The 25,068-nt window shown below is 50.6% G+C and overlaps 8 protein-coding genes across 8 annotated transcripts; 5 read left to right on the forward strand and 3 right to left on the reverse strand.

The window, feature by feature from the left end:
* Window positions 1-1,058: 1,058 nt before the first annotated feature.
* Window positions 1,059-2,369, reverse strand: SMAC4_14109 (uncharacterized protein). Its single transcript, XM_066091777.1, has one exon. It carries the CDS (start codon window positions 2,327-2,329, stop codon window positions 1,388-1,390), a length of 942 nt encoding a protein of 313 aa, XP_065947782.1. The 5' UTR covers window positions 2,330-2,369; the 3' UTR covers window positions 1,059-1,387.
* Window positions 2,370-2,886: 517 nt separating this feature from the next.
* On the reverse strand, window positions 2,887-3,445 carry SMAC4_10454 (uncharacterized protein; the record flags this gene model as incomplete). Its single annotated transcript, XM_066091037.1, has 2 exons — window positions 2,887-3,317; window positions 3,388-3,445. The coding sequence occupies 2 exons, from the start codon at window positions 3,443-3,445 to the stop codon at window positions 2,887-2,889; spliced, it is 489 nt and encodes a 162-aa protein (XP_065947783.1).
* A 712-nt stretch (window positions 3,446-4,157) lies between these two features.
* SMAC4_14110 (uncharacterized protein) lies at window positions 4,158-4,439 on the forward strand (the record flags this gene model as incomplete). Its single annotated transcript, XM_066091778.1, has 2 exons — window positions 4,158-4,392; window positions 4,414-4,439. The coding sequence occupies 2 exons, from the start codon at window positions 4,158-4,160 to the stop codon at window positions 4,437-4,439; spliced, it is 261 nt and encodes an 86-aa protein (XP_065947784.1).
* Window positions 4,440-5,189: 750 nt separating this feature from the next.
* On the forward strand, window positions 5,190-8,397 carry SMAC4_14111 (uncharacterized protein; the record flags this gene model as incomplete). Its single annotated transcript, XM_066091779.1, has 2 exons — window positions 5,190-6,302; window positions 6,355-8,397. The coding sequence occupies 2 exons, from the start codon at window positions 5,190-5,192 to the stop codon at window positions 8,395-8,397; spliced, it is 3,156 nt and encodes a 1,051-aa protein (XP_065947785.1).
* A 9,257-nt stretch (window positions 8,398-17,654) lies between these two features.
* SMAC4_09189 (uncharacterized protein) lies at window positions 17,655-18,430 on the reverse strand. The gene is made up of 3 exons (XM_003344768.2): window positions 18,104-18,430; window positions 17,929-18,027; window positions 17,655-17,849 (listed from the first exon to the last, which is right to left on the reverse strand). Exons 1-3 carry the CDS (start codon window positions 18,228-18,230, stop codon window positions 17,806-17,808), a joined length of 270 nt encoding a protein of 89 aa, XP_003344816.1. The 5' UTR covers window positions 18,231-18,430; the 3' UTR covers window positions 17,655-17,805.
* Window positions 18,431-19,809: 1,379 nt separating this feature from the next.
* SMAC4_14112 (uncharacterized protein) lies at window positions 19,810-20,451 on the forward strand (the record flags this gene model as incomplete). The annotated part of the gene is made up of 1 exon (XM_066091780.1): window positions 19,810-20,451. One exon carries the CDS (start codon window positions 19,810-19,812, stop codon window positions 20,449-20,451), a length of 642 nt encoding a protein of 213 aa, XP_065947786.1.
* Window positions 20,452-21,099: 648 nt separating this feature from the next.
* On the forward strand, window positions 21,100-21,832 carry SMAC4_09191 (uncharacterized protein). Its single transcript, XM_024655996.2, has 2 exons — window positions 21,100-21,496; window positions 21,569-21,832. The coding sequence occupies exons 1-2, from the start codon at window positions 21,172-21,174 to the stop codon at window positions 21,655-21,657; spliced, it is 414 nt and encodes a 137-aa protein (XP_024510955.1). The 5' UTR covers window positions 21,100-21,171; the 3' UTR covers window positions 21,658-21,832.
* Window positions 21,833-23,669: 1,837 nt separating this feature from the next.
* On the forward strand, window positions 23,670-24,220 carry SMAC4_08926 (uncharacterized protein; the record flags this gene model as incomplete). Its single annotated transcript, XM_003344023.1, has 2 exons — window positions 23,670-23,828; window positions 23,894-24,220. The coding sequence occupies 2 exons, from the start codon at window positions 23,670-23,672 to the stop codon at window positions 24,218-24,220; spliced, it is 486 nt and encodes a 161-aa protein (XP_003344071.1).
* Window positions 24,221-25,068: the final 848 nt, after the last annotated feature.

A 25,068-nucleotide genomic window follows, 5' to 3' on the forward strand; every position in this document is an offset into this window, starting at 1 on the left:
CCAACCACGCCAACGCCGTTCAAAGCAGTTGCTGTGAGTGTGAGTGCTTGTATAATCCTTCGCTTGCAGCTGCCGAAGAAGCCTGCGAGGTACATTGTGGAAGGTTCGTGGTGAATGGTGCAAGTTCGCGCGGGGAATCTTATCGCTGGCGATATCCCCGATGTAGTGACTGGCACGGGACTGGCCCGGGAGAGGAGGGGCCGAGCGGGCGGTTGGTTGGTGGGCGTAGGGCGACGGGCCAAGGTGGAAGTGGAGTGGGAGTTCAGCGATTGGAGGATTGGAAAATGGAAAAAGAGAACGAGAAACGTTCGATTAATTGGACTTGTCAAAGTTTGATGATTGTCGACAGGAAGACGTGAAAGCTGGATGGATATTACTTGAATGACGTTATGGGAGAACGATATACCTCATCTGCCTCTTCAACTCCAGAAAGTTGACATGACAATGCAGGTAATAAATCCGAAATATCTGTAATGTACATACGTATGGAGTACGGGGCATGTCAAGAACATGAGCAACAACACCCTTTATTTGAAAGCCAAAAACAGGCCATTCTAAGTCTCTTCAAGTTGAGTTCACTAAGGATGGCAACCACCTGAAAGGTCACCTGGTGTTTTTAAATTGACGTCGGTAGTTCTGTCCCATCATCTCAACCAAGTTGCAACATCGATTTAACGTTTCGCCAAGGCCAAGTCTTGCCTCCCGTCTCAATATCAACCCACAGCAACATGCACGTCACCGACTGAACCCCTCATGTCCTCTTCAATCCAATCATTGACATACATACTTTGACTTTGAGCGAAGCAGAGAAGGTTGTGACGAGATAGTAAATTTGCGATTTATCTCCGTTCCGCTCCGCTCCGTCGCCGTGCGGCTTCTTAGTCTTTGAAGGTACCTCTACGGGCCATCACACCCATAAGTGGTAAGCATGTCTCAGCCATTCCCATGTTTTGTTCTCGCCGAAAAATGTCCAGAAGGCCGAGAACGTTGACACGAAAAGAGAAAAGAGAACAGAACAGAGATACAGAAAAAAAAGGTGCAAAAAAATCACAAAAGAACATACACGGTGAACTAGCCTTTCCAAGTCCATCGTAACCCTCTCGATGTCGTGGCCGTGGCCGTGGCCAACCTCCACCCCCTCACTCCGTGAAAACCCCGTAAGGTTGTCAGCCGTGCCTCCGTCGTCGATGTGCTGTTGCCAGAGTGTCTGGCCCCATGCCTTTCTCGTGCAAGTCCACGAAAAGAAGTGCGAGGTCTGGATCCTAGCGATGAAGCGCTGCCAGTAGATTCCAATGGCAAGGGAGAGGTTCTCCCGCGTAGCCGCTTCGCCTGTGACCGGGGAAACCGCATATGCCTTCCTGCAGAAGAAGGGATGGAAGGGATTCTTCTAGCTTCCACAAAAGCACGTCAGCAGCGCGTCCTCGTGCTCGAAACGCTCGTGGTAGGCCTTAAAATCCCCGTGGCCAGACCTGGCCGCGAGGAGGTGGTGTAAAGAGCGTCTGTCCAACTCTTTTAGTTTGTCGTTAGGCTTGATGGTGACCCCCAACCGGTAGTCTGCATACGACTCTGGCTTGTTTGCGGCCCACCATGCCTTGAAATCCGTACGCGCCTCCCTCTTAGCAAGCCGCCTTGAGTGCGCAAGGGTAGCCAAGCCTTCATTGACTACCTCTCCCCCTTCCGCTCCCGTCTTAGCAAGTCCGTCGGCAATCTCGTTGCCCGTGATGCCCTTGTGGCCAGGGACCCAGCGGACGCTGACAAGCCTGGGGCCATAGCCCTTGCGGGTGGCGCGGAAATCGAGGAAAGCCGCTTGAGACGACGCAGCTGGGGTTCCTCGGAGTCCTCTAATGACGGACGTGTTATCAAGGCATATCGTAATGCGTGGCCGGGCCTGTGCCTCCGGGAAGAGCGCCACAGCGGCCTTGAGACCATGCCGCGCCCCTTCCGCCTCCGCATCGAAAGCTTCCGCTTGTTCTAACTGACCGCATCCGCGGCCAAGTTCTGTCTGTCCTTGGAAGATTACGTAGCCAAAGCCTACGCACTCGCCCTCTGGTCTTTCTTCTTTGGCGTCGGGGTCCTCCGCGTGCGCTGGGAGGCCCATCTGCTTAGCTATCATAGAGCCGTCGGTGTAAACGACGATCTCCGAGGGATCTAGTTGGAGAAGCCATTCTTTGAAATCCTTGGCAGCCCTGTCCTTAGACGTCGGCGCTGAATCTTCGTGAGTGTCTCCGTTGTAGACGGGCGGCTGTAGAACCGGCCGCGGGAAAGGCAAGGCGAGCTGGGCAGCCGTCTGTAGCGTTGTAGGGCGGCGAGGCAGGCCATGCGGCGTCATTCGGGGTTCCGAAAGACGCGGGACGAGCGGGTGGGCGGGATCTAAGGTGAGGAGGCGCACAGCGTGCCGCCGCCGGGCCGCTTCTAGAAGAAGGGGGACGGGAGGCAGGCTAGCTTCGCAGTAGAGAATGGCAAGGCGCATCGTTCTCCACACCGGTAAGCTGGCGCGGATGGCAATGTGTGAGAAGATTCTGGGCGTTTGCTACACAGACCGCTAGTCCTTTGCCCTGCAGGCACCCTCTTTGACAGCGGTTCTGGCACTTCCCAGGATCCCCTCGTTTGCAGACCTTCTTCCTCTTTGTATCGCCAGCTCTATATAGCTGGCAATCCCTTTCAGCCTCAGTTAGCTGGATCCCTCAATCAACATCATTCCCATCATTCGTGATCCATCCCATACAATGTTCACCGCCGTCTGGACTTTATGGACGAGGTCCGCCAGTCCATTGCTAACAAGCGGAAACTCCCCTTGTTTCCGGTGAAGGTCGTGCTTCTTATGGCCTGGCCACCAGATTTCAGAGCCAAATAGGGCCTTTGGCAGGACGACAGCCTTCATAGCCTTCACCATGAAGCCTGGAGGAGCGCCGTGGTAGACTCTGTTGAGACCGCGTATGTGGCGGACGGAGGTGGAAACAGAGCGGGAGGCGGAGGTGGAATCCGCACCACGGGCCCTTTTACCTTTCTGGTAGGGGAAGTGGGGGCCTTCTTGCTTGCTGGGGCAGTAGGATCCGGGGTAGGCGAGGGAGGTGAGGCAGAACTTTTCTGCAGGGTGACCGTGATAGCTCGTGCGAGCTGTTCGGCTTCGTGTGCGTGGGCTAGAGAGACGACGGAGAGGCGGGCTAACTCAGAGTCGAGGGCGGAGGCGAAAGAGCGATAGACGTCAGCCTTTGCGAGAGTTTTGGAGATGAGAGTCTCTACGTAGGACGAGATGGGTCCAGTGGTGGTGGCGGTGGTGGCGTGGGTGCGACGGGCTTCCTCGTCCGCAGTCCGGGCTCTTTTGGCCGACTGTGCCGTCGTGGAGGGCGGGGGCAGGACGAAAATGGGGTTCGGCAGAGGAGTAACCGGTATTATAGCCGGCGGCGGTGGGTTGAGGGGCCCCAGAGGGCGAAGGCGTAGACATTTTGGAGTCGTGGATGTTGGGATATCGACCGTGAAAACGGCGATTTGGGTAGTGTTAAGGGTTTTGCGGGCAACCAAGCGTTAACACTAACACTCGGCGCCAAGACGTTTTGTTGTAGGAGGAAGATGAGTTTAAGGGTAAGCCGTTAGTTTGAGACAAAGAAATTTTTTTTTTTGCTCGTAGACCTCGTAAAAATGAGATGTCGACTTCTTACCTTACCTCCGGTAAAGTTGTAACTGAATGTCGTGCGACTAACACCGCCAGTGACGATGCTTCGAATATGCGTGGTTGGCTCCGTTTTCCAAGCGCCAACGCAGACAAAATGCGCAGCGTGCGGGGTTGGTGATCCATGCAAACAAAGACAACAACAGCAACCACCTTCAAGGCTCCCAATCAAACTCAACGAGATATACGCTACCAATTTTGTCAGTTACTTATGGCAACTCCCCTAGTTTCAACTGCTAATTTACTGTACCTACAACCCCGCGAACATAAGCCGTCCGCTCGCGAAGCCTGCGAACCTTTTCCCACTATCGAACATTTGTATGATTAGCTGCCGAGGAAGCTGAGGCTGGCGGACTCTGCAATGCGACTTCTGGAGCGTGACGATACCGGCGGGATCCGTCTGACGGAGGACTTACCCAACGACAAGATTCCACCGTATGCGATACTTTCACATACATGGGGTCCCGAAGAGGTCCTCTTCAGAGACATGACGGACGGTACAGGCAAGAACAAAGCAGGCTACGCTAAGATTCGTTTTTGCAGAGACCAAGCCTGGCGCGATGGGCTGAAATTCTTCTGGGTCGACACATGCTGCATCGACAAGTCTGACGGCGCCGAGCTTCAGCACGCTCTCAACTCCATGTTTCATTGGTACCGCAGCGCGGTGAAATGTTACGTGTACCTAGCAGACGTCTCAACCCATCAGCACGGCGACGGCCTCGGTTGGCAACCGGCCTTTCGAGAGAGCAGATGGTTTTCCCGAGGATGAACCCTCCAAGAGCTCATTGCCCCAACGATCATCGAATTCTTCTCTAAAGAGGGCGAGCGTCTGGGAGATAAGGAGTCTCTGGAGCAAGAAATCCACGATATAACCGGAATTCCGCGAAAAGCCTTCCAAGGTGTCCCTTTATCTGATTTCAGCGTCGCCGAACGGATGCGATGGATCGAGAAGCGTGATACAACACGCGAGGAAGACAAGGTGTACTCTCTATTCGGCATCTTCGATATGCATATACCGATCATCTACGGCGAAGGAAGGCAGAAAGCATTGAAGCGGCTGCAAGACAAAGTTCACAAGGATTACCTCTGTCTGGCAAAATTGTGGCCCACAGACCCGCGTGACCCGCACGTCGAAAAGGAGCGGATCGAGCTGGCGAAGGGTGGTCTGCTGGCTGACGCTTACCGCTGGGTCTTCGACAACCCCGACTTCAACCGATGGCGCCAGCTGCGGGAGAGTCGCCTGCTCTGGGTCAAGGGAGATCCAGGCAAGGGCAAGACCATGTTGCTATGCGGTATCATCGACGAGCTAGAGCGGTGTGTTATCGCTGACGGCGGCAACTTGGCGTATTTCTTCTGCCAAGCTACCGACTTGCGCATTAATAACGCAATTGCCGTGCTGCGAGGCTTAATCTACCTACTTGCCCACCAGCAACCACGCCTACTTTCATATCTACCGGAGAACACATACACCTCCGATGATACAATGGCATGGATCGTCCTATCCAAGGTTTTATGCGAGATGCTAAAAGACCCGAACTTGAAGGTCACCTATCTGGTAATTGATGCTCTGGACGAATGTGTGACAGACCAACCGCAGCTTCTCAAGTTGATCGTCCAGATATCATCTGTGTCTGCTCATGTCAAATGGCTTGTATCTAGTCGCAACGAGGTGCATATCGAAGAACAGTTGGCGATCGTCGCGCAGCAGTCCAGACTCAGCCTCGAGCTAAACGCCGAATCTGTCAACACTGCCGTCAGTGCATATATCCGCCACAAAGTCCTTCACTTGTCGCGGCGGAAACGGTACAACAGCACAATGCAGATGAAGGTACATGACTATCTCTCTTCTAACGCGAATGGGACTTTTCTCTGGGTGGCCTTGGTCTGCCAAGGACTTGGGGATCCAAGCGTTCGGAAGTGGGAGACGCTAAAAAAGTTACGGGCATTCCCCCCCGGATTGGATTCCCTGTATGCGCGGATGATGGAGCATATTATTCAGTCCAATCATGCGGATCTGTGCAGGCAAATTCTTGCCGTCTCCTCTATCGTTCGCCGACCGATCAGCCTTCAAGAACTGACCACTCTCGTGGAGATGTCAGACGATATTTCAGACGATCCGCAGTCCCTAGAAGAGCTTATAGGGCTTTGCGGCTCGTTTTTGACTCTTCGAGACCAGACTGTTTATTTTATCCACCAATCAGCCAAGGACTTTCTATTAGGCAATGCTTCTGATAAAGCTGGTAACCAAGCTTTTCTGGAGACATTCAAGTGGATTTTTCCTTCTGGGAAAGAAGATGTGAACTATACCATCTTCTCGAGGTCACTTGATGCCATGTCTACAACACTGCGACGCGACATATACGGCTTAAGGGCACCGGGATTTCTGAGTGACAAGGTCCAAATACCGAATCCAGACCCGCTAGCGACGGTGCGGTACTCGTGCGTCTACTGGGTTGATCACTTATGTGAGTCGGTTTCTGGCACGAACACAAAATGGCATAATCATTTACGGGATGAGAAGGTTGTCCATAAATTTCTTGAGACGAAGTACCTTTACTGGCTGGAAGCTCTAAGTCTACTCCAAGCTATGCCTGCGGGCGTTGTTGCTATTGGAAAGCTTGAGGGCCTGCTAGTAAGTACAAGTCTAACTCCGTACCAGGAACTTGGTCTAACTAAAGATATAGGGAGGTAATCATCAGTTGCAGTTATCAAAGCTTGTTTGGGATGCTTACCGGTTTGCTATGGCTTATAAGTCAATAATAGAGCAAGCTCCACTTCAAGCATACATATCAGCGCTTGTATTTGCTCCAAGCGGTAGCTTGATAAAGAGGAATTTCAGGGCAGAAGAACCTGAATGGATTCGAACTAAGCCGGCTGTAGAATTGGATTGGAATCCATGCCTTCAGACCCTGGAAGGCCATAGCAGGTCCGTTCGCTCAGTGGCATTCTCGCCTGATGGGCAGCGGCTTGCATCCGGTTCGGTGGATAATACGATTAAGATCTGGGATCCGGCATCGGGGAGCTGCCTCCAGACCCTAGAAGGCCATAGCCAGTACGTTGACTCAGTGGCATTCTCGCCTGATGGCCAGCGGCTTGCATCCGGTTCGGGAGATGATACGATCAAGATCTGGGATACGGCGTCGGGGAGCTGCCTCCAGACCCTAGAAGGCCATAGTAAGACCGTTCGCTCAGTAGCATTCTCACCTGATGGCCAGCGGCTTGCGTCCGGTTCGGAGGATAATACGATCAAGATCTGGGATCCAGCATCGAGGAGCTGCCTTCAGACCCTAGAAGGCCATAGCTGGTACGTTGTCTCAATAGCATTCTCGCCTGATGGCCAGCGGCTTGCATCCGGTTCGTGGGATAAGACGATCAAGATCTGGGATCCGGCGTTGGGGAGTTGCCTTCAAACTCTAGAAGGCCATATCGACTCCATTAGCTCAGTGGCATTCTCGTCTGATGGCCAGCGGCTTGCGTCCGGTTCGTGGGATAAGACGATTAAGATCTGGGATCCGGCGTCGGGGGGCTGCCTTCAGACCCTAGAAGGCCATAGCCAGTACATTGGCTCAGTAGCATTCTCGCCTGATGGCCAGCGGCTTGCGTCCGGTTCGGGGGATAAAATGATCAAGATCTGGGATCCGGTGTCGAGGAGCTGCCTTCAAACCCTAGAAGGCCATAGCGAGTACATTGGCTCAGTGGCATCCTCGCCTGATGGCCAGCGGCTTGCGTCCGGTTCGGGGGATGACACAATTAAGATCTGGGATCCGGCGTCGGGGAGCTGCTTCCAGACCCTAGAAGGCCATAGAGAGACCATTCTCTCAGTAGCATTCTCACCTGATGGCCAGCGGCTTGCGTCCGGTTCGGGGGATGATATAATCAAGATCTGGGATCCGGCGTCGGGGGGCTGCCTCCGAACCTTAGAAGGCCATAGCGGGACCATTCTCTCAGTAGCATTCTCACCTGATGGCCAGCGGCTTGCATCCGGTTCAGGAGGTAAGACGATCAAGATCTGGGACCCTGCGTCGGGGAGCTGTCTCCAGACCCTGGAAGGCCATAGCTGGTCCGTTGGCTCAGTGGCATTCTCACCTGATGGCCAACGCCTTGCGTCCGGTTCGGGGGATGATACGATCAAGATCTGGGATCCGGCGTTGGGGAGTTGCCTTCAAACTCTAGAAGGCCATATCGACTCCATTAGCTCAGTGGCATTCTCGTCTGATGGCCAGCGGCTTGCGTCCGGTTCGTGGGATAAGACGATTAAGATCTGGGATCCGGCGTCGGGGAGCTGCCTCCAGACCCTAGAAGGCCATAGCCAGTACATTGGCTCAGTGGCATTCTCACCTGATGGCCAACGGCTTGCATCTGGTTCGGGAGATAACACGATCAAGATCTGGAATCCGGCGTCAGGGAGCTGCCTCCAGACCCTAGAAGGTCATGATACTATGATGACCTACATATCGTTTGATTATACTAATCGCTACCTACTTACCAACGTTGGACGTATTAACATAGTTACAGAAACTACGGAAAGCCAAGTTTTACTAGATAATCAAGATAGCTATAGCTATGGTCTGGGACAGGAGGGGTCTTGGATTACTTGCAACGGCCAGAACGTACTCTGGCTACCACCGAATTACCGACCGTTTCATTTTGATGTTCAGAAACGGATGATATCCATCGGTACCATGTCAGGACTGGTTTGGTTTATTGGTTTCTCGCAAGACATATAATGTATTCCGTTTCGTTCTCAATTCCTGTCTCTTTATTTCTTTTTTCGAGCATGCCACCAGAAGAGTCTGGGAGGACACGCAAATTTATAGGAATTTTGTAAATTTTGGTACCTTCTACTGTTGTCAAGATGACGTATTCCATTATGAAGAAGGAAGACTATTTCATCCCTTGACTTTCCTTTTGCAGGTGCCTGTGCGGTCCAGATGCCACGGGGTTAACCTGTGACAATGTCGCACTGCACGTCCACGCGCACGAACTGGCCTGTCTGGGCTCTCGCCCATATAGCCAGTCCTCTACGCACATCCTTCTTTTCTCTCCTTTGAACAACAACGCATATCTTACCGTACCCCCGCCCACGCTAAAATGATTGATATAATTAGGCCTATTACGAAAAAAATTGACCGTCCTGACATTTGCGGCTAGATCTTTTATACAGGTAACATCAAGATTGCACTCTGTCAAAAGACCATTCCTGATTGGTTCTTAGTACTTCTCAGCCCAGTTATGTATATGCAGATGAGAGCGATGATGATAATGATGATAATTTTTAACGTCTACTTCCATCTCCCGAAGGGTATGAGACGTGCGGCAGCTGCTTAGATACAAGAGTTCGGCCCAAATCTTCCTTTTATAACCCATAAAAAGTAGAGCGCAAACCAACAGCTTTTTGACGGCCCTGTAAATGCGTTCGACCAAAGCCGTGATATGAACTGGGAGCCACGATCGGAAAGAATCGTGTCGGGCAGGCCGTGAAGGGAGAACACGCGCTCGATCAAGCGGTCTGCCAACTCCTCGGGTTCCATCGTGACGGCTTGGTTCTCGCGCATGGAATACACGACTTGCAGAAAGCGCGGACTTGGTTGGACATGCCTGGCCAAATCCAGTGACGGTTGAGCAAGTGGAGGGTGTTATCACGGCCCGGGTAGCCTCCCGGGGCTGAGGAATGTGTCCTGTGATTGATATTCATTTGCAGGTCGACGTCACCTGGGTCAACCAGTACGCGACCTTCCCTGAAATAAACAAGACCGTTGACAGTGTAACACTCTGCGAAAGCGACGTTGCGGAGTTGCTTCTTCCGCCTTTGGAAACAAAGAAAGGTTGGGAGGTAAAATTGCAGTGTTTGTTGAATTTCAGTAAGTGTCTACGCCTACTGTTCAGGAAAAGATCATCATCTCAAGATAAGTGCTAACTCAAGCTAGATGTTCACAAACAATCCCGCTCGTGGACGGCAAACGAGAAGAGATAACTGATGTCATCAACTCAAAGCAAAAAATCAGTTGTCTTTGCAGCACCTAGATATGTGCACCTTGGGAGGAGAGTCATGCTGTGGATATCTTGTCCAGGATAAGATCTCATACTATTTCTACGGCATCCCCTACCATCCTCGCCAGTATGAGATTGTTACCCTGCAAAGCATTGTTGACGGAGAATTGTTCTCGTTATTCTCGCTATTGTAAAGATTGCGTTTAGCATTGACTGTTGCATCATCATTCGTACAGCTTCTAGACTCTCCGTGGCTGCAACCGACTTTTACCAAGACCGATATCATCTTCATCAACGATTCCGACTTCTCTCAAAGCTGTGTAGTCCGTTTGGATCAGCCTTATGTGCGGCAAAGCTTAGAGGTAGACAAGATTTCATCAGCCAGGAAAAACCGCGATCATCATCAAGTCACCGACTCACTCGATCAGCTGGCCATCATCCTCCTCAAACTTGGCTTCAGCAAAGCGTTAAAAGACCAGAAATGTCGCAGAGACTACGACCTTAGAGCTCCCGCAGCCGACAATTGTATACGTTCAGTCTACGACGTGATGGCGGCAAGAAAATGGCAATCAAAGATCAGTGATTTTGTTGGCCAAAACTACGCAGAGATTGTGTCATGGTGCTTTGACGGGAACCGCAGTGCGCCTGATCGATGAAGGGAAGAGATGTTTAGGAAGGTGATACAGCCTTTGCAGGAAAACATTGATTACATGATCGGGTCTAAGATGTATGATTGAGAACATTTCAAGCTTACAAATGTCAAGGATCTCAGATGTCGAGGATGTGGTCGTACCTTTATATAAAAGAACAATACAACGCCGACACTTCAACAAGCGCCAGTTGACCAGTGAGGAATCTCATAGAACCACATTGTGCTGGCGTGCTGGGGACGGAAGATTCGGACGGCCCAGTTCAGTTGTGAGAGGACTGCTTGGGGTTATGTGCAGTCGACTCTTCTGCCGGCGGCTGCAAATATATCGCCCAAAAGTCGTGGTTGAGCAGGAACGCCGGAACAGGCCTGATGTAGATCTTGTCCCGGTGCCAGACGAGATGAAGTCTCAGGTCTTCAGTGGGAACAATGCGTCGGCCTTTGACCTCTTGTGTATGGGGCGGGTCGATGCTCTGGCCGGACTTCCTAGGAAAAAGCCACAGTCTCTCGTAGAGCTCGTCGAGCAGGAGTGGTTGTCAATGGGTATATATGACGAGCTTCACAGATCTCTCGGAGACTTTTCGTATATCAATGACTTCAGAAACTCACGTGTGACGATCTCCAGCTGACCATCACAGTGATGCAGATTTTGAATGGCACCCGGCAACAGCGAAGATGGGTCAAGAGGTCCATTAACACATCACCAGATGATATGGATATAAGCTTTTCCGAAGATTCAGACAGTGAATTTGCAGACTACATCAAAAAGTATGAGCTGGAAACCGTAGACTCGGAAACCGCAGACTCGGAAGTCGCAGACTCAGAAACCGTCAGTGCCGCCTCCCCACTACCGTAATGCCTCCGTCAGAACAATATTTAGGTGGTGATGCTGAAGGGTATCACGTGAGGATGTCGATAGTGATTACGAAATGTGGGGACAGAGTACATAGTATGTACAGACGACGGGATCGGCCCGGGGATTTTGATGGGTTAGAAATGGACGGATACGAAACCAACGTCAATGAACCGGCAGCGCACGCCCTTCTGACTCATACAAAAATTTACGCCTTAGCAGAGAAGTACTTGATCTGTGGATTCTCGCGCTTTGGCAATTCAAGGCGGCGGCTACTGTCTCCTTAGACATCGATGATTTCGTTGGGGCAGCGCTAATGGTGTACGAATCCACTATAGAAGACGATAGAGGCTTTAGAGATATAGTTGTGGAAACCCTTTATAACCATTCCGAATAGCTAGACGAGGAGAAGGTGCGAGATGTGCTTAAGGAGTTGGGAGCTTTAACGTATGAATGTTTATATATATGCGCCAAGAGCATAGGTTCTACTAAACTAGGTCTTAGGTCAGTTAACACGCTAACAAGATGGTCCCCGATGGGGTCTGAGAAATGATGCCATCCAATCTGGAGATCGAGGCGCTGGTGGCCATTGCGAGTTGCTCGGCTTCGGCAGTTACTGTCCGGTTGTGCTTCCACCGCTCCGTCATTCTCGAGGCCCACTCCGCTGCCACGGCCCCGCCCGGTCTGCAATACCGCCCCACTGATCGCAACCGCACCCCGAGATGTCGTCTCAAGGAGGATCACGTGAATTCTTCGCACGCTCAGACGGCACAATGAGAAATCTCAAAGCAATTAAAGGACTTACCATTATTGCCGGGCTTGGTTGTGATCACGGTTGTCGCAATCGTGGTTCCAGGAGAAGATATCTCGGTAGAAGAGACGGAGATAGCATTCTTATTTATATTTTATATGCTTATGATTCTAATTTTAGTACGTTTTATAGCTTTCTCTACTATGTTTTCTCTTCTCCTCTTTTTCTGCCTGTTTTAGTAGGCATTCCTTATCAATAACCACTCTTGTTTGCCCATTACAGCCGTGAACATCCGACGTATGTGTAAGCTACGAAGCGAGGTCATTAATCTAGATATTCTTCTTTTCTTTCTTACATTTGGGACAATCAAATAGCTTGTTGATCTTATGATACTTATCCATATATCTTGAAAAACTGCTTCCTGTATAGAACAATTAGCTGCATCTTAAACAAGGAGCAGATTTAGACTTGGTAGTTATAGCTGTTAGTTTAGATTTGGCAATAGGCTTGATGGAGAGATCGGAAGTATTAATTGAACCATGTACTCTTTCGACATGATTACTCCACTCTGATACCTTCTCAATTCTATACTCTTTCTTTCCTTGCTGTTACGAGCTGATAATGACGGGCACGGGCCAACCAAGCCACCGGTACACAACAGCCACGCGTAAGCTAAGCAGTGTAACCAGAGGCAGGAAAAGAGCTCTGGGCAGACAAGGGCTCTAGGGAGTCGAGCCAGACTCACGAATCGAGCCAGCTTGTAAACCACACGCTATGGGGTTCACGTCTACGTGAACATCCGGAAACAGATATCTCGCAGAGGGCGAGCAGGTATAAAGGGACTACGGGAGAACCCAGATTGTCAGATAGTTCGACAGTAGTCAATAGATCATTATCACCGAGACCAGTATTACGAGCATACCTGTTGTGAACCCTTTGGCTTCACCGAACGACTCTGATAGTTACTACCTTCAGCTATCTCATTTAGGCAGATCAGACTGCCGCTCGTCACACTTGCCGCTGACATTCAGGACATGAGAAAGGTTCAAAGGTCTTTACCGTGAAATGGACGCTCCGATGGTGTCTACTGAGGTTATCTCGACGAGTGAAGCTTTGTCGGCAGAGAAGACATGTAGAGAGCGTGGAAGCTGCTTCCTTATGTTCGGAGGCTGTTGCTCTATTTCCTGAGCAATATCTTCTACTTCTGTGAACAGGGTGAACGACCACGAACGAATCCAATGATGATGATAATGTATTGTGTTGTGTTCAGACTGTGCAAGTCTGGATGTCTAAAACTAGGGCAAGGGAGGTCCCTGTGCGGTGGGGCCATGGCCAGCCGCACGTGGCACGGGACACTTCTAACAACTTCTCCGTACCTATCATTTAGATACGCAAAAAGCATTTTCGGTACTGCAAGCCGCTTTTGGGTAGTTTGGTCAGAACCACTGTCGTTCGAATTTGGTAAAACCATTTTCGTAGCGGTGTCGGAAACCGGATCTTTGGGGTTCAAGTATCGACCAATGATTGTTGCTGCAGGTAAACTGGGACCGAAGGAGTATTTGAAAGGATTTGGAGAGGGGGCCGGCATATCTTCGGTTGACAGGCCACGAGCCCTAAGGAAATCAACTTCAGCAAAGTAGTTTTCTCGACCTTGCTTGATAGCCAAGTTCGATAACACCGTCCGTAGATTTCTAATTTTTGCGGTAAGTTACTTTACCTCTCTATTGTCTGCAGAGAGTTTGAGCTCTTCCCGGAAATAACGACGCTGTACGTGAAGTGCTTTCATATCCTCACGATTTTCAGACGTTTCTAGCATAGTCGCTGTCGGATAAAGTGGAGCTTTGTCATCCCTATGCAAGGATGCGGAGGCCAGTAGCTTGGATAGCTTGGAATCGTCTTCAGATGTACTCTCAAAAACGAATGACATCAAATTGTGTGGAATATGCCTCGTTTGGTAAGAGGTTTCGAATGTTTTTGTATTATGGCTCAGGATGTGGTTTCAAATAGCGTATGTAAGAGAACCTTGTGTAAAAATTGTAAGCAAAATAATAAGAGAAATAGGTAAAAGCTTCTTACTATCAATTTTATTTCCACCGCCAATTCGCAACGTATAGGAGCGGAGAGTGTTTCTGTTCCCTGCTACCAACCATGTCCGGTTCTAAAATTCCAGAAATCTATAGTACTTTAAGGGAAAGATAGGCTTTTCCTGTATCCCATCCTTCCACCTAAGTCCAATGCAATCAACATCTTCCAAGTTTGGACGCTGAAGTAATTCGTCAAAGGACGGAAACTCTATTTCAATGACATCATGTAGAGCTTGAATAGCTACAAACGTAACTAAACAAACAATCTAGCATGGTACCATAGTAGCAGAAAAGGTCATCTTAGAAAAGTGCTGGTTTGGATCAACGGTTAAAGGCAAGAATACATACACCTCTGCCCCCTTATCAATTTTGTTAGCCGATAGCTTGTTTTGATTGATCGTGATCTCAGAAACAAGCCTTAACTACTTTGTATCCGGGTCGCGAACGACAAGTAGCTCGACTTGTCGATAAAGCATGTTCTCATAAGTGCCGGGCCGAAAGCCAATGCTTCCTATAAGCACTAATCTATGAAAGGCAAGACGACATCTAGGATTACAAGGTATATCAATTGCGCGTTCCTATAAAGTGCTAAGAATAAGCAGAACATCGTCTGTGGTGGCTTCGGTTTTCTCAAATGTTTGTCTGCATGAGAGGTTGAACTTTTGTGCAAGAGTTGATTGGATCCACTATGAGAAGAAATGTCAGTACACAGTATTGGTATAGGTAAGGAGGGAATCTACCTGGATAACCTCTCCACGGGCCTTCCCACGGTTGCCAAGCAATCTTCATTCGAATCTCGATCTCTTCTCTTCGCAAACACTACAGCATCAGCTTGAGCTACTATATGCTTCCATAAAGCAATAATAGTCACTACTGACTGAACTGTTGGTACATGCTTCTGTTCCTCGGTACCGTCTATATACAGACGCCTGCATTTTGCGTAGCGTGTATAGTCGGCCAGAAAGTGTCACACGGACATATGCCACACTGTCAAACGAGCATATGCCACACTGTCAAACGAGCATATGCCACACTGTCAAATGGGCATATGCCACACTGTCAAACGAGCATATGCCACACTGTTAAACGGGCATACACCACACTCCTGGTGTCATACGAGAAAGACCTACATGTATGCAGATTGCTAGATGCCTTGGAGCCTTAGGTGACAAAGACCCGTACATACTAGATAGGTACCGTTTCCCTTTGGCATAAGAAGGCCTTGAAGCCCAACCTTCCTCTAGAGGTTGAAAGGACCAACAAGGCCTTCGAGACCAAAGTAGTTTATCAGCGGAATTGAACTACTGTTCCAAGCCCAGAACACTGCCCTTGTCACACTGAACCAGATGGAAGAAATTACGAACATGTCGAAGGGATTGTTCCCCTATCCATCATCGCGGTCTGGACTGGGGTTCAAAGGTCGACCCACGAGGATCAGATACGGAACAGGGAAAGAGTTGCTTGGAAGGTGCTGGAAAGCCTGAATGCTGTTGCTTGGTTGCCTATGTCCATAATCCTTTTGTCGCGCCGATCTTTAAATTGTCTACGTCCTGCGTTGGAAGTGCATATGCACGCTTGAAACATGAAGTTGAGGAAATAGACGGGAGGGACGTTGATACCTGAAGACAAGCCGTTGATGTATCAGTTCAATCAGTAGTGACTATTATTGCTGTATGGAAGCATATAGTAGCTCAAGCTGATGCTGTAGTGCTCGCAAAGAGAAGGGATCAAGATTCAAACGAAGATTCAGACGAGGAAAGGTTTGGCGAGGAGAAACGAGCAAATATTCCAAAGGTTACTCTGTACTGGTTTTGTTATCAAAACCACATGCAGTCAAACGGGTAACGCGGCAGCGGGTTGAAGAGAAACTGAGCAGCAGATGCACGTGCACCCAGAAGCTGGGAGAGTGGTTATTACCTAAACCCGCAGAGTATTGCCGTTGCGCTTCCGAGGCAACTGCCGAATCTGAGATCAGACCACCAGCAGATCGACCTACCCAATTCAGAAGTACTTGTAAATGTCCTGGAACCAACAACCCGTGCAACGAAACAGTGGAACCATAGGTACCCTACCAATAGGGTCGGACCGCTTTCACCCGGAACTACTTGAATATCCGAATGCTTGTCTTCGCAGACTACTACCTAGAGGTACTATCTGTTGGTTTCAGGAACCTAGAGCTGCATAGACGGGGCGATACTGCCACGGTGTAGCGAGACATTAAGATATGCTCGCTAGCAGGTATCCAGATGTAACCAACCACCCGCGGCAATCACAACCCGCGTACCGCGACTCAGGGAAGTGGTTCGCCCGCCCATTTTAATCCTCCTTTCCAGGATAGTCTCTGCCCAGTATACTGTGCATACGACGTGGCTGAAAGGAAGGGAAACTCCTGCACTACCTACATTGGACCTGCGCGTCTGAGTTCAGTTCGACACTGTGCGGCAGCTGGCGGACATGCATGTGATAGAAAATCCAAAGCGCACGGAACGCCCCGAAATTTATGATGTGCCTTGTCTCAATAACTGCCGTTACCGTTGTTGGTGCTATTGTTGTTTTGGCGTTGGCTGCGATGCATAATTGTCGGTCAGTTATCAGCATGTCGGTGAAGCGGAAAGAGCGGATGGTGTGGCGCTGACCTTGTCACGAAGGACGATGGACTAAGCGCCAAACACGGTGAAGTGAAGCCGATGCCAAAAAAAAAAGACCCCAAAATCCTTGAAGGGAGTAGAATTTGGTGATGTTGCCGAAGAGCGCGGGCCACTCTTCTGGTCGATCCCATTAATGATTGCATAGCTGAGACAAACACGACCGCCAGCAGATTTTGCGCGGAAGTGACTTTGAGCAAGAAGTACGTGTCCCCGAGCTACTGATAGGACATCAGGCACCTCAAGCCCAGGCCTCGCTTTGCCAGTGGAGGCATGAGGCCGTGCTATATTGTTGGAGGAGAAATCCCAGCGACTTAGGTGAAGACGGTGCAGATTTTTGCTGGCAGGCCACTGGCCACGAGATAACGGACGGCCTACAACGATATGACACTTCCACGAGAAGAAGAGCAAATCTAATCCGAACCAAAGTTTCGAGGTTGGGGCCGTTGCCCAGCGCACGTATCAACCGACAAGCACAATTCGCGACTCATTCCTTTACCTCGACACGAAGATCAGCACCAAAGTCTAAGTAAAATCGGCTACTGGCGCCAGCAGGCGCCAACAATCCTCCAGGATCACCATCCTTCGCAATATCAGCGGTCACAGCGGCCAATAGTGGGCCAAAATACTTTCGCTTCGATGAACTGACAGGTTGACGTTGTATTAAGCATAAACTGATCCGCTCGGTACCGTCAAGGGTGCAGCAAGCGAAGGTACCGTACGGGGAATATGCAGTTTGTCACATTGAATGTGCGGTCCAGGAGCCTGGGGCGATGTAAACACCGGATTTGATCAACCTAGAACTTTCGATGGGGATTCGACATCCAATGTTTAACACACGGGTTTGCAGGTGAAGAACTACACATTAACCACGTGGCTATTAAGCCAATTTCTGAAGGAATGGGCTAGTTCTTTTTGGTTATGACGGAGAGTGCAATGTTGGCAAAGAGGAAGGCGGAAGGAACGACAATCACATGTCAAAGCAACGGAATATTGGAACTTCTGAGTAGACCTCCGATGTAGGCATTGAATATCCCAAATGATATTTTTTCAGCTATAGTACAACCTAGGTAGTATCAAAATGACGTTCAAAGCCCCAAACTCTACCCTCAGGCCCCAAGTCGGTTGTATTGAAGGGGCCGCCGATATGTCGACACTCGACTCAGCCAGAGACGCAAGTAAGGCCGCCACCACGAACAACGCACTCTGTCAAGGTAACCAACACGTTAGCCACTGCAACATTCAGATTCCACACAAGACACTCATTCTGGGATAGGTAACGTACTGCCCTTGACAACGCTGGACTTGTCCGAAGGACCGGAATGGTACTTGCAGCCGGAGCCGGCCTTGTGCGAGCAATTGTTGGGACAGTTGCAAGCGTAGACTACAGTGGAGGAGGAGGAGTAGTAGTTAGTAATATATTCGCTGCTGACAGTTCATGTTGATAATGGAGTACACACAAGGGTCGGTGGCAATCAAGGGGTCGGCAGCCTCGATGTCCTGGACCGGAGAGTCGATGGCGGCTCCCAGGGCATGGCTGGCCATGCAGAGGGCAAAGGCAGAGATGATGGCGGACATGAACTGCATCTTGTTGATGAGAATCAAGGCTCAGTTGGTGGGTTTGTTGATGGTGTTCGATGTGTGAGTTTGGTGTGGGATTGAAGTTTGACTCAGATGGCCAGTTGCGATTTTCAAAGGACTTCAAGCTGTGTTTTATACTTTTTGTCACAGTCTTCCAACATCACCAACCACCCCCAAAGTCTTTGTGTTGGTCGACTCTCGGCGTTTTAGTAGAGTTCGACTAGGAACTCATGAGAATGACTCATGCACGATGGCTCTTTTCCGCGCATGAACACGCCCTTGGGTTGGTGACTATCGCCAGTAGGTAAACTCCTCGGCTGGTTGGATTCGCTTCGCCAGCCAATCGACTCTCATAGTCCCCCTGAAAGTCGGCTGTTCCAAGGGACCATGAGAGTTGGTTGGTTGAAAAGCGAATCCTCCTAAACCGACGAGTGTCCCACATGGACACGATTCATGGAATGTTGTTGCTGCATTGATGTTCACTTTACACAAGGTAAATTGTAAGCAGTGCGGTTTGCGCTCCTAGCAGACACGGACTCACGTGTATGCAGCAAGACAGTTCACAAGTTCTTCCTCTTATGTCTGCAACCTCGCCTATTGCAAACAAGGGTCGATTAGGAGCCAACTGCTTGAAGTATACAAGATAATACCACGTACATTGGAGCCTACGTCGTAGTCCAGTCCATAGAGGTTTATCTCGTAAGATACCTAGTCCGAAGACGGGCGAAATCACACTACTCTTTTGTGCATATAGGTCCGTAGAGGTAGAGTCCATCATAGCTGACCATACTGTTCCACTTTGAGGTACCGAGCTACGCTGAATCCTTTCAATATCTTTATCCTTTCATGCTAACATCCTTCCAACATTCTCCTTTTACCTTATACTGGTCTCCTATGTTGTTCGGGTGTCCGGACCGCCAGGTATTGCGACCACAATGGAATCCTTGTGACAAACGGCGGTCTGATAACAAGTATGGTAGCGATCGTTCCTTCATATCCCGAAAGCCGGTCGTCCTGTGCTTTACTTAGGTACTGGTAAAATCTGCTCACAGGGGAGCAGACATTCACCCGCGAGCGCCGTTGGTCGACATACGCCCCCTAGTCCAGTCACCGTTTGAGGATACACCGCGTGTCCCAGCGGCTTGGTCAACCCGTGTACTCGCTTAAGTTCGCAACAATCCTTCAGCACAAATTCCCCCGAAACTTCATGTTGATCACAGTGAAAATAGCAGTGACGGGGTAGGGCATTGGTCAAGTTTTGGTCGCTGTCTTTTCGTGCCCGGGCGGCGAGTTCATGTTCGTCCATACCCAGGCCGTTATGGGGGTATGTCGGCCTCCAATCACTCATATGATGGCCTTCATTGCCGCTACCATGGTAGGGTCATCATCGTCCTTCGCAATATGCAGATTTTGGCCTTTTGCAGACCTCGCTCGCCGTAGAGACAAATGCTTTGGTCGCCGGTCTATAAAGGAGCTGGCTTCCTGTCCCACTGTCAGTCGAAATGTCTTTATAATACCCATCAATTCCTGTTGGTTCAGATCACAGACAAAGATAATATAGCAATCGCTCCATCCAATCTTCAATATGCAGTTCAAACTTAGCCTCCCCCTGCTCGCCGCCACCGCCTGGCTTGCTTCAGCCCAAAATGGGCCCTTCACCATGCGATGGTGGGCCGACCGCAACTGCAGAACACGCAGTCTGGGCTGCAACCGCTACGAATCATTCGAATGCTGCCCGGCGCCGCCGTCGCCATCCAGTTTCCCGGGCGTGCGCGCCACGTCGTCCGGTCCCGCCGGGATCGTGGTCCACACCGAGGTGACCAGCAGCGGCGGCTGCGGGCTCTGCGTGGACACGGGCGCCCTCAACAACTGCTACCTCAACGCGCCCTTTCACACAATGTTTGTGGCGCAGCTGTCGCAGTGCCAGCCTCACATGCGCTCCCCCTTCCAGCACCCGAACGCACGCATCCCGGTCCTGGAGCAGCATGCCGAGTGCAACAGGACGGTCCCGATCAACACCGCCACCATCAACGGACATGAGTACGACGTCTCCGGGCCCGAGTCCGAACGCATGGAGATCATGGCGGACCTGGTGGATCTGCCCGATGAGAAGTTTGCGGCGAAATGGGCCAGAAAGTACCGCGGGCTCGCCAGCGATGGCACCCCGACGACTTTGTCGACGACCTTGGCCACCGTCCTCTCCCCTACTTCAACCATTGACGCCTGAGCCTTGAGGTTGACATATCTCTGTCGAGTGCGCACTCACGTCCTGACTCGGGGCATAACGGCTTGGGACAGGATGTGTGAATACATGGATGATCGCTTGGACATGGTCTTTTCTCTTTGCGATGTTGAGTTGTGGCGGGTTACTTGGTGGTTTTGCTGTTACGTATCAGATCTGGAGCTAGTTTATAGGACGAAGAAAAGGATAGCTGTTGCTTCTTGGAGAATACCTTCGGTCAGTGTGCTATGAGGACCAACATATGACCTAGTGACATCCTACGGTTCGGTTAGAGTTAGGCCAAGTTTTTGTAGAATACCAGAAGGATTCACTTACCTCTCGTCCAATGACTGCCGTCCGCTTATTATAGTGCCATCTTTCACTCCAACAGTCCATGAAGGATTATAGTAGGTGTGGGAGGCGTGCACCTGTCACAGACCAGGGGTCCAACTTCGGTTGCACACAGCGTAAGGGTGTTGCCGTGGCACGTGGACTAGGCGAGTGGGTGGCACTGCTGGTCTGATAAATGAAGGATTCGCCCAACCAGAGGTCGTGGATAAAGACTAGGCATGCGCACCTCCCAGGCCAATTGATGCCATAGCAAGCACAACTAGACAGCCAACTCACCTCTCCGCCTTTCGTATATCAACCACGCAGGTCTGAATCCCAGCCTTCTCGGTTTCCAACTACTTTCAACCTCCCACTCAACTTCCACTTAAGCCCATCATGGATCCAAAACAACAACCCGAAGCAAAACAACCTGAAGCAAAGGCCGAGGTCAAGGCCGACGAGGCCGAAACCGAGCCCCTCCGACCCACCCCAATCACCGATCCCAACAACGTGATCTACACCGACGAAAATGGTGTCCAACACAAGGTCTGCCTCCCGCCGCCGGGCACACGCCTCCGAACCGCAGCTCCCAACGAAATGACCTACACCGACGACAAGGGCGTCAGACACAGCATATACCTCCCGCAGGGCACCATGCACGCGGCCTGTGACCACCTGGAGAATGAGCGATGGGATGAGCTGGCCAAGTTTGAGCCGTATAGTGAGTACACTCCCTCCAGATTTCTAAACCACTTCCCCCTGGACGAGCGTGTCCTAATGTATTTGTCAAAAGCGGATCAAGGATATACCGACGAAGATTTCAAGAAATGGGAAGAGACTCACAAGGAAGATGAAGAAGAAGGACAAGTGGAAAAGAAGTAGAAGTTGTAGAGTAAGGGTAGGGGAGGTCTTCACCCAGAGTCTCCAGAGAGGAGTGATTCGTTCACCAAATCGCGCCTTAGCTTTGCTTTCCCTTTGAGTACCTCTACCAACCTTCTTTGGTATAAGAAGGCCTTGAGAGAGATTATTAGTTGAATCGAACTCCATTTGTTGTTTTAAACCCAGAAACACTGCCATTGTCATACGCAGGGACTCGCAGATATTGGATGGTTGCGCTGTCTGGACTCTAGAGAGACATGAAGTCCAGTCGGCTGAACGCATGCAAGTTGCATTGGCGTCGACACAACTTGGGATAGGGATCTGACGGCAACCATCCTGCTGCCTTGTCTGGGTGATCTCTCCCTTCTTCTTCTTCATCTGGAAGACACTCGTCCTGCTCTTCATCCTGTCTCACACGGATATCCGCCGACAACATCATCAATTTGTAACCGGCCACCGGCGTCACATATTTGTCGGGGTAGAGGCCAGAAACGCGTATGTACACATCCGGTGTGAAATGTGAGCGCTGAAGATCAAAGCTTGACCGTTAGCTGCTCCCTACCATGTGGATAAGTTGTGGCTCGAGTGTCGGTAGCTGAACGAAGATCCAGATGCCGCACTATCGGACGGGGTGACATCATTGGAACTTCCTTACAACTACCTAGTTCTAGGCGTGAACGAATCGTCAAAATAGTCTGCATGTGTCAACGTTGTAGATCTGGACTGAAACAGACCATGCCAATATGCTTTCAGGGGTGTCAGCACGTACATCACCGGAAGGAGTTTAGTCCAAGCCTCAGCCGCAAGCTGAAGCAGGGGCAACTACCGGCCGCCCAGAAGAAGCCATGCTTTCGTGATGAACTACTGCGGGATGTCGGATATAGAAAGTAAACCAACCTGGTAATATCGTGGGAGCTATCATGGATGCCAATGCGTATTCGGGTGAGCTTGTGAATCGAGACTTACTGCTGGCATCGATGTGCAACACCCAAGACTCATGATTCGATAAAGCACCAGACCAGGACGGTATTGACCTGTCGTTAATCATGTTGCTCGAGATTCCAACTTGGTAAGTCTTCAAGACCTTAGACCGCATGTCTTGTAATCACTGAAGAGCTACTGGAAGATGAAACTTGGCCATGCTGATTGAGTAGAGGTAGATTCTAGGTCGAAGAGCAGGTGAGGCGGGAACGAGCTGTGCGAGCGTAGACGTACCAAGCGCGGGCGAGGGTCCTGAGACCACAACTTGCGCAGCTTCGCTTCAATCCTTGATCATGACTTCATGATGCTTCCCTAACCCAGATCCCATCGTCATAGCGTTAGCATCCAGACACTTCGAGAGAGGCCACACCGCAAGTACTCAGCCGGCAACTAAACTACCCACTCGACATTTACGGCATTCGAGTTGTCGTTAACTAGGCAATGTCTTCTGATGTATTCGTCTGGGGTAAAAACGCCGCCGACGACATGTGCCAGCGCGGGGTCAGACCGGTCGTTTCGAGACCTGACGAGTATTATTCCAGGTGTTCAGATGCAGAACCACTGTCAGTTTCGAGGAGTCACGGTAAGTGACATATCAGTCTGTCGAAGGAATCCTTATGCGACACCACCGGGGTCCATGACGGTGGCAATACTGTAGACAGCATTCTTTCGCTAGATCGAGAGGAAGGTGGCAGGCTGAACGTCAAAGAGCGGACTCGGCATCTGCTAAACAGGATGAGACCTGCCCTTTGGATCACCAGAACGGACGTTGACGAGAGCAGAATCGTACTCGGTTCTCCAAATACCTACCACCGGAGGCGTCAACCCAAGCATGATCGAATGAGACTGGGGCGTGAGATACGCTGGATGAGTGCAGACCAACATCTATAGAGAGCGTCAACAGTCCCCCTCAGAAGTCCGACTCTCTTCTCATCATCATCAACATCCAGACTTCTCCAGATATCACAAGCTGCACCAACCTTTCTCACACTTCTTTGCACTTCTTCAACTCCAACCACCACCAACTCACCAAAATGCCTTCCCCCGTCGAAGCCGGCCACGAGCTCCTCATCGATCTCTTCGATGGCGAAGCCCTGGGAACACCCATCACCGTCAAGTGGCAGCAGAACTTTGTAGACCGCCAGGCCTCCTACTACCGCCTCGATGTCTACAACGACACCACCCACGAGACGGTGCCTTTCTTCATTGCCGCCGAGTTTTACAAGACCTCGACCGCTAGCAACCCCAACCACATCAGCAAAGTGGCCATGAGAAAATGACGAGTTTGAGTAACCGCCGCAAGGAAGATGGCGTCATCGTCGAGCTCTCTAACCACGAGATGTTCAAAGAGTTCGGCACGCCGAAGGGTATGGATGGGTTCGCAAAGCCAGCTCATCAGTGGGCTTCTGGCTTTGAGCGCAGCCTCGAGGCCAACATGGCGGCACTTGCGAGCAGTCTCCAGACGAAGCTCATCCTGCCGGCGGGCAATGTGTTCGAGTTCAAATCGCTGAACACAGACTCAGACGGTCATGTGTACTCGCTGATTACGTACAAGAATCAAAAGGTTTCGCAGACGAAGACCTGAGCAAGTTGGGAGGTGATAAACTGATGGAGGCAGAGGAACATAGATCGTTTGTTTGGGGTGTGTATGGGGTGAAGCAGGTAGTCGGTAGTGGACGACGTCGGTGCCTCGGGTTGGTCGCGTCGGATTTTGTTAGTGCATCGGGGGCATTTCCATTGGCCATCCCTTATCTTGGAATATGCATCACGCGGGGCCTACCTACCCGCTGGAAGATGCATATGTGGATCTTCGTAGCGCCGCACTTGGCATCAAGCCTGATGTCAGCGTGCCACATTAATGTTTCGTCTTTTAAGGATCAAATGCAGCTTTGATGCTGCAATGGAGGACATGCCAAAAAGGCAACCAGAGGGGTTCACTTCGGGTAGCGTTTGTTTTGATATCAAGGCTTCCAGCCTCGCTTCGAGCCAAGCCCCATGCAAGCACCGAGTGCAATCTTGGGTGTTACCCGTGTAAAAAATCTAGCGGCAGTGTCAGGACGGTCAACTTTTCTCGTAATCCGGCCAAATATATTCATCTTTTTAGCGCCGCCTCCCCACTCACCGTCTTGCCTCCGTCCGAACGGTATGGATATGGGAGGTGGTGGTTCAGTTTTTTGACCCTACCACGTGATTAAAAGACCCGTTTCTTGTCCTTCCCACTCCCATAGACATGCAGACATATCGCCTGACCAGTAGTTGGTTCGGTGACGACCAGCGAATCCCAGGTGTTGTATGTTTTTTCTCGCTTGTTTTTGGTTGTGCTTTTCCTGGTTTGATGTCTTTTTGGCTGCTTGATTCTTTGTGCATTCAATCAATTGGGCGATTCCCAATTGTAGTGCTGGCATCAGTGGGATAACGCTTAAGGTTGGAGGT

The sequence above is a fragment of the Sordaria macrospora genome, chromosome 7, assembly GCF_033870435.1.
Source record: "Sordaria macrospora chromosome 7, complete sequence".
NCBI classification, from domain to species: domain Eukaryota; kingdom Fungi; phylum Ascomycota; class Sordariomycetes; order Sordariales; family Sordariaceae; genus Sordaria; species Sordaria macrospora.